The sequence below is a fragment of the Periophthalmus magnuspinnatus genome, chromosome 17 (assembly GCF_009829125.3).
Source record: "Periophthalmus magnuspinnatus isolate fPerMag1 chromosome 17, fPerMag1.2.pri, whole genome shotgun sequence".
Classification (NCBI taxonomy): domain Eukaryota; kingdom Metazoa; phylum Chordata; class Actinopteri; order Gobiiformes; family Gobiidae; genus Periophthalmus; species Periophthalmus magnuspinnatus.
The window spans coordinates 10201892-10214581 of NC_047142.1; the positions used below are offsets into that span (position 1 = coordinate 10201892).

General features: G+C 37.9%; 1 protein-coding gene across 1 annotated transcript in view; it reads left to right on the plus strand.

Moving 5' to 3' along the window:
- Nucleotides 1–12690, plus strand: part of myo10 (myosin X) — a 119860-nt gene that overhangs the window by 72869 nt on the left and 34301 nt on the right. Inside the window, exons 5-19 of the mRNA XM_033982865.2 lie at nucleotides 4126–4260; nucleotides 4338–4462; nucleotides 4705–4718; nucleotides 4829–4913; nucleotides 5063–5166; nucleotides 5242–5371; nucleotides 5880–5998; nucleotides 6850–6996; nucleotides 7546–7646; nucleotides 8281–8347; nucleotides 8444–8536; nucleotides 8634–8702; nucleotides 8771–8853; nucleotides 9338–9446; nucleotides 9780–9860. Of these exons, the coding sequence (XP_033838756.1) occupies nucleotides 4126–4260; nucleotides 4338–4462; nucleotides 4705–4718; nucleotides 4829–4913; nucleotides 5063–5166; nucleotides 5242–5371; nucleotides 5880–5998; nucleotides 6850–6996; nucleotides 7546–7646; nucleotides 8281–8347; nucleotides 8444–8536; nucleotides 8634–8702; nucleotides 8771–8853; nucleotides 9338–9446; nucleotides 9780–9860 (1462 nt within the window). The remainder of the gene's footprint in view (nucleotides 1–4125; nucleotides 4261–4337; nucleotides 4463–4704; nucleotides 4719–4828; nucleotides 4914–5062; nucleotides 5167–5241; nucleotides 5372–5879; nucleotides 5999–6849; nucleotides 6997–7545; nucleotides 7647–8280; nucleotides 8348–8443; nucleotides 8537–8633; nucleotides 8703–8770; nucleotides 8854–9337; nucleotides 9447–9779; nucleotides 9861–12690) is intronic.

The following is a 12690-nucleotide window of genomic DNA, read 5'->3' on the forward strand; positions in this document are numbered from 1 at the left end:
GTAGAAGTATTTCAAAATGTATATAGTCACGGTTGAAATTTTGGAGTAGAAATACAAAGCTTTGATTGGTTTCTGCTTCCTGTTTAACGGCGCCATTTTGAGGCCTTCTATTTTCATATATTTTGTTTTGCCATGGTCACTTTGAAACAAATGGATAAAAAGTATTGAATGAAATCTTACTATATGGCACTATTACTGCTTCTGTTGTACAACTTTAATCGTACTAGTACTACTGCTGCTGCATTGTACTTCAACAAAACAATCTTTCCTAGTACTGCTATTGGAGTGCTGCTTTAACTAGTACTACCATTGCTTCTCACAATTCTACTACTGCAGTTAATTGATAGTACTACTAAAAAGTATCACTACTTCATGATGCCACTAAATGTAACACTACTAAACCATATACTGGTACTACTACTACTACTACTACAAAACCTACTTGTGTCACCATTTCTATCATACTGCTGCTACTACTACTGTTGTTGCTACTGATACTGGTACTGCTGCTACTACTATTACTACTACTATTACTACTGCTACTGCTACTACTACTACTACAGCTACTACTACTACTACGGTTACTACCACTGCTGCTACTACTACTACTACGGCTACTACTACTACTGCTACTACTACTTCTACTACTACTACTGCTACTACTGCTACTGATACCTGATACTACTACTACTACTTCTACAACTACTACTGCTGCTACTACTTCTGCTACTGATACCTGATACTACTACTACTACTACTGCTGCTACTACTACTGAACTATTGTAATTACTGTACATTTTACATCTGCCTATTTTGGTCCATCATACATCAAATATACTCAACTGCTACTTCATATACCAAAACAACTATACTATTAGTATTAGTATTTCTAGATTCTTTATGCTGCTACTACAAATTCTGCAACTAGATACTATTGGTACTCCTCCTACTACTAACACTACTATTAATAATGTCACAAAATACTTGCCAAGGAGTTTTTGAATCCGTGTATTTACTTGCACTATAGTCTAAATATTTCAGTATGTGGTAGATCTTCTTAAAGCCATAGTACAATTTAAACATGTGATAGTATTTTGTTGTTTGTCTCTTCTTCGCTGTAATTTCACTCTGGTTAACACATACAATTTGTGGCCAACCCCAAAATGTTTAACCACACCAACAACAATACTCTTTTAAAATACTGGACTTCTGTCGGCCATTTTCTCCTCCTCCTCCTGTAGCACTCTCTCACGTTTTATCACCTTTTACCGTCATTTAATCTGCTTTACATTGTTGAAAACCCAAATCAGCTTATGTGAGGTCATTCTGCTCTTGTATACAATATCCAATGGCATTTTTGAGCGGATTTTCCTACACGACTGGGTCAGGTTTCCTTTAGTTCATTAGGTCTTAGGTTCTGTTTAAAGCATAGACTGTATATATAAATGGACATAGCTAACCTGCTAGCCACCGCGTTCGAAACAGGAAGTGAGCATGGGTGCACTTCCGGCTCCAACGACTCCACTTCACTTTACATGAATTCTCTGTACATTATCTTGGTATATTTATTGTGCTATTGTGTCCCTAAATCAACATATGAACATTAATAACAGACAAATCAAGCGTCTTCTTCTTCTTCTTTCGTAGCCTTAGCAACAGGTTTGATTGACACTGTTGCTAAGCGCCAGCTCCCAGCTAAAATATAGGTGCGGGCAGGAAGGGGTGTTACCTTCAACAGTCTCACTCCAGATTATCATTATCATTATCATTATCATTATTATCATTTGACTGGAGCCGAACACTATGAGTGATGTCAAACTCCCTTTGTCCACTTCTTTATACAGTCTATGGTTTAAAGTACAACTGTCAAAAGTATCATTACTTGAACTAGATACTCATGTGAGCAGGTATCAATTCTAAAAAAGTTCACAGGACAGAAATAAACCTTTCTTGAATATCTTTATAATGATCTTGAGCTGTGTCAGAACAAGTATAAGACACAGACTAGTATACACACATGGACCACTATGGAACCTACCTGGACCACTGAGGGATTACACAGATATAAGGACACATGGGAATAGAAAAGAAAGTACTACCATTTTAGTATCATGACAACACCAGTGTGAAGTTGGACAATGGGGCAGAGAGCCAGAGGTTTTAAAAGAGAGAGATTTAAAGGGGCTGTTCACAGTTGGCAGCTCGTGAGTGGAGTTTTTGTGTTGATGTAGTTGGCCTTTTCAGAGTCTTTATGTGTTCTGGTACTTGTTGGATGAAGTAGAGTTTTTGTTTATTGCTGCTGAATGGACAACAGAGACATTTAACTAACTTACAGTAGGCTTGTCAAAAGTATCGTAACTCAGACACAAACCGATATTAGGCTTTTAAAATTCAAGCAACCAACTTCTGAGACAGACTAAGATAACTGTGTGACTTTTACAGGTTACTCTCAAGTACACATAACCAATAGGGAGCGGCAATGTCTTTTATGTCCATGCATTTTATTTTTCATTTTTATTAGAGATAGATCGATAGCAGGTCAATATTTGGACTTTTTAGCATATGAGCTATAGGCCTTAAATAAGCCTTAAATCTCCAGAACAGGCCGATACTTTGTTTTGGTCGATCTGCTGCCTAAAAAATACACACAAGCTGTATATTAACATTTTAATATGAGGGAAAATAATCAAAATTGGCTCTATATACTGACCCAAAATTGGACATCAGACTACATATTCTGCTTTTTGTATCTGTGTATTTACTTGCACTATAGTCTAAATATGGCAGAACTTCTTAAAGGCAATTTTATATATACACGTACATGAAGATGCATTATAATAGTAGCCATTATGTGACAAGTACATGGTAAATCCTATTGTACTGTCTGTATAGTTATTTTCACTACTAAATACTGTTTAAGTTTGTAAAAATGAAAGCACAAAGTCATTTGTGTAGTCTTCATTATTACAAGGCCTTCTACAACAACCACTGCACAAATCTGTTTCTCACAACAATGACAGGTTTATCTTCTCTTCTGTACATAATCATTATCTTTTCATGGCACCACAGTTTGCCCAAAAGGATTACATCAACCTCAAACTGTCTATAATCTACACGTTTATGTTCAGAGCAAGGACTAGAGCTGCCGTATTCAGACTTAAATATACTGAGCAAATGAGGTCATAACTTTGTGGTGGACTCCTGGTTTAGTCCCTTATTTTAATTACTTCTGCAACTTTAGAAAAAAAAAAATACCTTGGCAAAAGTATCTGCACTAAACATGACATGCTGTTTCAGATTAGTTTAAGAGTTTGGGGACCCTTAGTGAATTGCATAAGTAAAAAATCAGATGTAAAGTGTTATCATTTGCTGTAACTACTGAGCCAGACTTTCATTCATAATATAACCTACTTTATATGTCGGAGTGACGTCAGTGTGCGTCCATTTAAAACGCGCACAGCTCCCTCTTGTGGCCCAATGGAGGAATAACAGTCACACCGCTTAAATGTAACAGGTTTGACTTTAGCTAAATAATAATGTCATAATGTATTTCAATGAACAAATGATCATTAAGCACTAGAAATGTTCATAAAGATTTTGATTTTCATTGTATACATTCAAGATTTTATCTATTTGAGCAATTTTCACAACATATGCTAATGCTATACCAGCTAAAACTACATGCTAACCAATGATTTCTTTATTTTGCTAGCATTTTCAAATTGTTTTATTCTATTTCTTAAAGCATTTTGAGCTTTGGAGATGTAGAAGACTATAAATGAAAGGTTATTTAAATAGGTGTGAGTGAAACAAAACACAACTCCAGTTATATTTTTGATGAGGTAACAACATTATAATATGGCTTAAAGCTCAAGAGTCAATGTTGGGTAATATAGGACTTTTAATAATTTGTTTCCTCCTTTTAGTCCTGACATTCATTTTACACTTGATCTGGACCTTTGCAAAAATAATTATATTCTTTTACATTGTATATTTTACAGTATTTGTCAAAATTATTTCAGTAAAATTCCAATTATTAGGAAAGTGAAGTGTAAATAATGACATACCAGTTCCCCCTGTGTCTAATCTGTATCATCTTGTCCCTTCCTGTCGTCTTTACCGCAGTGGTGAGAGTGGAGCAGGGAAAACCGAGAGCACTAAGCTGATCCTGGGCTTCCTGTCAGCCATGAGCCAGCATTCCCAGGAGCTGTCATCCAAAGACCGGACGTCCCATGTGGAGGAGGCACTTCTGGAGAGCAGGTACGCCTCATGACACACACACACAGGATTACCGGAGAATGTTTTTTGTATTTATTTTATTTTATTTTTTTTGTCAGTCCAATCATGGAGGCCTTCGGAAACGCCAAAACGGTGTACAACAATAACTCCAGCCGCTTCGGAAAGTTTGTCCAACTGCACTTCAGCCAAAAAGGCAACATCCAGGGAGGACGCATAGTAGACTGTATCCTTTACTCTGGTTTTTCTTATGTTCTAGATATAATTCTATACAAATGTGCAGATACAATGTGTAGATAGATAGATAGATAGATAGATAGATATAAACTATATTAATACCACCAAAGATGTAATTGACTTAAAAAATTCAAAAGCAATTTCAGACAGAATTTTGAAAGGGGAAATACACACACATACAAAATATATATTCATTGTTAAAGACCTTGACTGACCCTCCTCTGACCACAGACCTCTTAGAAAAAGTGAGTATTCATGTGATTCCTCAAGTTCAACAGTTAAATCAAAACTCTAAACTGCAACATAATTAAATTGTGTTTGCTTGAATTGATTACTATTTTGTTTGTGTCTCCAGAACCGAGTTGTGCGTCAGAACCCTGAGGAGAGGAACTACCACATATTTTATGCTCTGTTGGCTGGTACCAACACACAGCAGAAAGGTATGGGTCTTAACATTTAAACATAAAAAATACTCTTAATTAAAATTTGATGATAATAATAATAAGTGAAGAGACCAGTCTGAACAGATGAGTTTTGTTATATATATTCAACTTTTTAAAATTGAATAATTGAATGTGTTGTTTTGCAGAGGCCTTTGGTTTGTCCTCTCCAGAAAGTTACCACTATCTCCGTCAGTCGGGCTGCATCCACGACCAGACAATCAATGACAAATGCACTTTTAATGACGTTCTGGTACTTTTCCATAAAAACTCCTCTAAAAGCTGAAAAAATGTAGAAAATATTGTAACTTTTTTTTTGTTTTTCCAGAATGCAATGCGCACGATGCAGTTCACAGAGGAAAACATAGCTGAGGTTTTGCGTCTTCTGTCGGGGATACTCAACGCAGGAAATATCGAATTTGAAACAGCAGGGGGCGCTCAGGTTGCAACCAAATCAGGTACAAACATAGATGAGACATGACTTTTAAAAGGTTATGTACAGTATAATGATGTGCTCTTACTGGTAAAAAAAAAGTGTTACAGTCACTACTAGGAGGTGTCTTTTCAGAGTGCTTTTCTAGCAGTATACTTTTACTCGAGTGATATTTTTATTGAAGTAACAGTACTCTTACTTGAGCAAAAGTTGTGGCTACTCTTCCTGCTGTGAGTACGTCTACAAGTGACAAAAGCTTTATGTTTACAATACGAAATGATTTGAACATTTGTATTTCTTGCAGCTCCTTCAGATATAATTTGACTTTGAATTATGTTTTGCAGTTAAAATAACATTTTAACTTTGTTTCTTGGACCACTACTTCTTACTTCTGCTTGAGTTATATTATACATTTTTTAAAACAATTTTGCTCAACCCACCTCTGTTTATTTGCAGCTGGTTATAGTTGTGGGATCTGTCAACAAAAAGTGTTATTTAGAGCATAATTGTAACTTTCTGATGTGTTTGAGTAGCTCTGAATCGGACGGCGGAGCTACTGGGACTGAACTCGGAGCAGCTGTCTGAGGTGCTCACCCATCGCTCCATGATCCTCAGAGGAGAGGAGATCTGCACACCTCTCACTGTGGAGCAGGTACATACATATGTTTATTATTACTACTACTATTATTACTACTACTCACAACTGGACTATGAATTTCAACAGTTTGGTTTTACAGTACACTGCTTTTTATATCATTTTACAATTCAATACATTATAATACAATTTTCCACTAACAAATTATAAAACTTGTCTTGTCTGTTTTATAATAAGATCAGTAACAACACGTGCATGATTAGGGCTGAGAATCACAGGCTTCCTCATGATTCAGCAGTGAATCATGAGCAGTGTGATTCCAGCTCCTACAGATGAATACTGTTGTTACCTCCTTGGGCAGGACGCTTGACCCACATCGTTCCCAAACTTAGAGATATATTACTATAAATGATAATATTGAACTATTTTATGCCACTGATACAATAATAATAATGCAAGATAATCCCAGTAGACCAATTTTAAGTAGACAAAATGTCTTGAGCTGCAGCAAATAAACAGCAGAATGAAGTAATAATTAGCCACAAAACTTGATTTATTCACCCCTCCACAGCTCAAAAACCCCCCAAAAAACCCAAATCTCCCACTTAGGCAAATTTTTTTTACGCATGATAAATTTAGAGCCCCAAAATCTATTGTTCCTGCTTTTCATGTATTGATATAGTCATTATCGTGCCAAGCCGACATGTAAACTGCAAAATCTGATGTGAGTAATCTGAGGGTCCATGATCATAAACAAATGAGATGATTTTTGCTTTTTACATGTACATTTAAATAAACCTATAACTCAAAAAATGTGATATTACTCTGATTTTGAGTGTGCATGTAGTGTCAGTGTCAAATATTTGCACCTTTGCACCTTTTATAAACCTTTTATAAACTGTTAACAGGCGGTGGACTCTCGGGACTCGATGGCGATGGCACTTTACTCCCAGTGTTTCAACTGGATCATTCACAAACTCAACTCTCGCATCCAGGGCAAGAACGACTTCAGGTCCATCAGTATACTCGACATCTTCGGCTTCGAGAACTTTGAGGTATGCCCTAAGACCCCCAAAGGGCCCATATTACAGGATATGTTTCTCTGTTCTCTGTTATAATGTTGTTTCCTCATCATAGACCTGGAGTTTTGTTTTATTTCATTCACACGTTTAACACACAAGCCCTGCATATTTTTGAGTTCTTCTCTCAGATAAAAAACACTCCGTTCCACCTTGTGATGTCATGTGGTAATACAGGAAGTGCTTCACTGTGTTTTTAAACTCCACACACCTTCACTAGAATCATCTGGATAATTTCAGCACTGGAATTTCAGATCTCTACTGAACAAAAGGTAAAAGGAGCTGTTGAAAATCACAACTACATGACATCACAAGGTGGAACAGAGGGGGGTAAAGTGTTACTCAAACATGTGTGAATAAAACAAAGCACAACTCCAGGCATGTTTTTGATTAAGGAACAACTTTATAACACGGCTTAAAGCTCACAAGAGTCAATTTGGGTAATATAGATCTTTAAACTATAACTCAAAATGATTATATATATTGTTTTTGTGATTATATATACTGTTTCGTGTGATTTTGCAGGTGAACCGCTTTGAGCAGTTCAACATAAACTATGCAAACGAGAAGCTGCAAGAATACTTCAACAAACACATTTTCTCCCTTGAGCAACTTGAATACAACAAGTACGAGCACACACACGCACACACACACACACACACACACGTATTTATTATGAAACTTTAAAGGTACACTGTGTGAATTTTTTAGTGTAGGATCTACCATCTGCTTATCGCCATGGAGATGTTATTGCTTCGCTTTGCTTTGGATATTTGCCTGCATTAAACACATCTATCTTGTGTTTATTAAATGCAGTTGTTTTTATTTTTTAAAATGGCTTAAAAACATATATTCTTATCCTGAGTGCAGTCGCCTCTCCACAGAACTGACTTGTAGAGCATCTTTAACATCAAATAAATGCAATATTTTAAACATTTGATATTTTTATTTTTGGGCCAATGGGATAGTGTAAATACCAAACGAGGCAGGATATATAAGCTATACTACTATCAGACACTAGAGGGCAGCAGTTACATGCAATAAGCCACAGTGGAAGGATTATTTAGACATAAGGGCAGTGTGTACTATTATTTTTACTGCAACTACTTTGAAATGTTAAGCTATTTAATATAGTAAATTTACCAAATGGATTTTTCCTCTTTTCTTTCTTATAACTCATCATTGTCCCTGGTTACTTGATTATATATTAGTTATATTCTAATACAACAACTATGCATTTTGTGTCTCTTTGCTCTACAGGGAGGGTCTGGTCTGGGTGGACATTGACTGGATGGACAATGGAGAGTGCTTAGATCTGATTGAGAAGGTACAGTACAAACAGTATTGGCCTTACAATACTCTAAAATGTAAAGATCAATACACAGATATATTTTGTTAAAACCTTTTGTCCTTATCTCCATAGAAACTGGGTCTGTTGGCACTTATGAATGAGGAGAGCCACTTTCCCAAAGCCACAGACGGCACTCTGCTGGAGAAACTGCACTGCCAGCACTCGGTATATGGACCATTCATCTGATAAAACTATGATTATACATTTTAGATATTGCTTAGGCTTTTTGTAAAATGTTAACGTGATCATGTTTTTGTTTTAGAAAAATCCATTCTATGTGAAGCCTCGAGTTGCAGTCCACTTTTTTGGAGTGAGACACTACGCTGGGGAGGTAAATACTGTGGTTTTTAAATGAGATATTTTTGTAAGATATACATAATGGTCTGGTGTCGTGTTCAGGTGGTGTACGACGTCAGAGGCATGTTGGAGAAAAACAGAGACACGTTCAGAGACGACATCCTCAACCTACTCAGAGAGAGCAGGTCAGGGGCTAAAACACATCTGTTAGAGCTGTCACTGGTTTAAAAAGGTACTGCAATCACAAATAAAACTGGGTTGCCAGAACCTTAAAGCTGCACATACAAGTATTTCTCATCCTCTGTATATGGACAGGCCTCATGTGAAAGCTCAGAACCTCCTTAATTCACTCACTGAGGCTGCACAAGCACTAATTCAGATCAGAGAGAGTCCTTTTAGGTTTAAATCAACTGGATTTCAACATTGAAACTGGCAACCCAAGTGAGAGAGTTATTTGATTGGACAGTCCTCGAGAGAACCAAAACACCAAATTATACATAAACAACTTCATGTCCAGTGTTTTTGAAACTAAGAATAAATCAACATTCCTATCGTTTAGGATCAACAGTTGGCGACAGTCCAGACATGGCTGATTGAGCGTCCAGAGTTGACCTGTCCCCGTGATGTCCTCTGATCTCATGTATACGTTTGTGTGCCTGTGTATTTCAGGTTGGACTTTGTGTACGACCTGTTTGAACATGTGCTGAGTCGGAATAAACAGGACACTCTGAAGAGCAGCACCAAGCACCGCCGCCCCACCGTCAGCTCACAGTTTAAGGTCAGGCCACACAGATCTGTACTACACCAACACAATACATAACACTCAGTCTGGGATTATATGTGCCCTCCGTTGAAACTGACATCCATGTTAGTGTCTGTAACTTGTGGAAAGTTTGGTTCACCGATTTCTCCATGAGTTTCTGTGCCAGTTCTCTGGGTCAAATTAGGTTTTGAGTTTTTAAGTCAATCATTTGTGAATTTTAGCGTTGTTTTCTGCTTCAGTATCATCATAAACAAACAAAAAAACAGAAGGACAAACAGTTACTTTGTCAGTGATTAGGTTTTCCATGAGCTAATCAAAAAAATAAATGTTTGCATTTCTGTGTTGCAGGACTCTCTCCACTCTCTGATGGCCACCCTGAGCACATCCAACCCCTACTTCATCAGATGCATCAAACCAAACAACCAGAAGGTAAGGCTCTCCGTCCTTTATAAAACACTTGATTAAAGATGCATTATGGAACTTTTTAACCGTCCACATATGTGCACAACACATTTTGGGTTGTCTAGGCCACAACACAAATTTTTAGAAGAAGAAGAATGGCATACAAGAACAGCAACAATGCAAAAATGTTCAATTTAGAATATTTTTAAGAGTTTAGAATGTTCAGAATATTTACATTTTTTTTGTAAAGGCACATGTCTTCCTGCAGTTTTTAGCAGCACTTCAAATGAGCCACATTGTTCCAAGAGGCACAATTGTTGTTTCTCATTTTGTTTTTACGCTCAGGACAAATATGGCTGTGTTCAGGTAGTTTTTGCAAATCATTATTCAAATGTTCTATCAAAATGATTAAAACATAGAACAAATGTTTTCATATGTGGTCATTTTTCTCAGAAACTACATAATGTAAAAAGATAATTATTTGTTTTTACACTCATCAGGTCCCAATCAGCCTAAGTTGGGACCTGATGAGTGTAAAAAAACAAATAACAAAGAGAAATTAATAAAACATGCCATGCAAGAGCTCGGGTCTTAGGAGGCTGGTGAAGAGCCCCACACCTGCTTGGAATAACAATATGGCATTAGACCTGTCGATCTGTCTTGCACGTATTTATTTACAGATGTGTTTTGCTGGAACACATTAATTCTTACTGGGAGCGGGGTCGCATGTCCACAGATCTGACCTGTAACTTGGCCTGGTGGTGCCACCTGTTTTTTCTCCATGGAGATAGATGCGTTTAATGTTATAGTGTGGAGCATTCTAGTCAAAGCAATCACATATTCATAGAACTGAGCTGGTTGCAGATGCCCACTAGAAAAGTTACACAGCGAGCCTTTAAGTTACTACTTGAGATATTATTATAAGCAGTTGGACTAATACTGTGTTGGGCTAATACTACATTATTTCTACCCTTGTCTTGTTTGTTTTATAATAAAATCAGTATCAGCACATGGATGATTAGGGCTGAGAATCACAGTCTCCCTCATGATTCAATATAACACACAGTTACGTGACTTACAATAGGATAATATCACATTTTTGTGATACTTGTAATAATCTATATTGAGTGTGATATTCTGCTATCCATCATTACTTTATAAGAACCAAATACATTTTAACAACAGTATTTCACAAAGTTAATATGAAGTAAACACATTTTAAACGAATATGACAAATTTATTGCATTCACAATTTTCTTTTCTCTAAACAAGCAACAAAATTGTAGCACTTTCATGAAACTGTTTTATAAACTATACCAAAAAATACACATGATATATCAATTCGATATTTCATCCGCACAAACTAAAAGTAAAAAAGTGAGCTCTGCGCATTAAATCCATCCATTTTCTTCCACTTTATCCGGCGGCCGGGTCGCGGAGGCAGCAGTTTCAGCAGGGATGACTTCCCCCTCCACACACACTTCCTCCAGCTCTTCCGGGAGAATCCTGAGGCGTTCGCAGGCCAGCCGAGAGACATAGTCCTTCCAGCGTGTCCTGGGCCTTCCTCGGGGCCTCTTCCCGGTGTGACGTGCCCGGAACATCTCCCTAGGGAGGCATCTGAAATAGATGCCCGAGCCACCTCAACTGGCTCCTCTCGATGTGGAGGAGCAGCGGCTCTACTCCGAGCTCCTCCGGTGTGACTGAGCTCCTCACCCTATCCCTAAGGGAATGCCCAGCCACCCTGCAGAGGAAACTCATTTCGGCCGCTTGTATCCGCGATCTTGTCCTTTCGGTCATTACCCAGAGCTCATGACCATAGGTGAGGGTAGGAACGTAGATTGACCGGTAAATCGAGAGCTTTGCCTTCCGGCTCAGCTCCTTCTTTACCACAACGGTACAATACAGCGACCGCATCACTGCAGACGCTGCACCGATCCGCCTGTCAATATCACGCCCCATCCGTCCCTCACTCGTAAACAAGACCCCGAGATACTTGAACTCCTCCACTTGAGGCAAAGACTCACCACCCACCCGGAGAGAGCAAACCACCTTTTTCCAGTCGTGCATTAAATCAATCACCAAATTTACTCTATCTATCCTTTGATATTTTAGCCCACAAAATGATGAAAAATGAGGATCTTTGCCATGGTGATTAACAATTTAAAACAAAATTTTACATCTTTTGTATGGTAAAAGGTTCTCAAAATATCAGACATTGAAACCCATGACTATAAAATGATATATTTGTATGCAGGCATTGTACCACACTCACTATATCAGAAAGTGTAGCCTGTACTCTCAGACCTGACTCAGTCCACTTCTTTATGTTTTTACTCACTATGGGACCATACCTCTTCCTCCTCCTCTTCCCCCTCTTCTTCCTCCTCCTCTGACTGTTCCAGGATCACTCATTATAATCATAAATCATACGTGTAAATGTTTGATAGCCTCAGACAGGAACGAGGGGGGCTAGTCTGCACCGCTGACCCCTGACCCTGGTTACCTGGCAACAGTGGAGAATGCGAGTTAATGTACACAAATGGCGCACAGGTCGGAGAAGTGGAGGGTTCTATTGTCTGACTCCCAGCATGCCTTGCACATTTACATCATTTAGCATAATATTAATGAGTGATTATGGAGACATGGTAATTAATCATTTTGTTGTTTCATATCCATGACCAGTTTACCATGGCTATTCATGTTTCACACATTGCATTCTGGTCTAGCAGCTGGAGGTCTGCGTGAGAGAAACAATTAGCACTTTGTAAATTTACTTGTGGACAGTATGGTGCATGTTTATGTCCATGGAGATGTTATGGGTTTGCCTGGAAGGTTCCACAATATGGCATTAAACTTA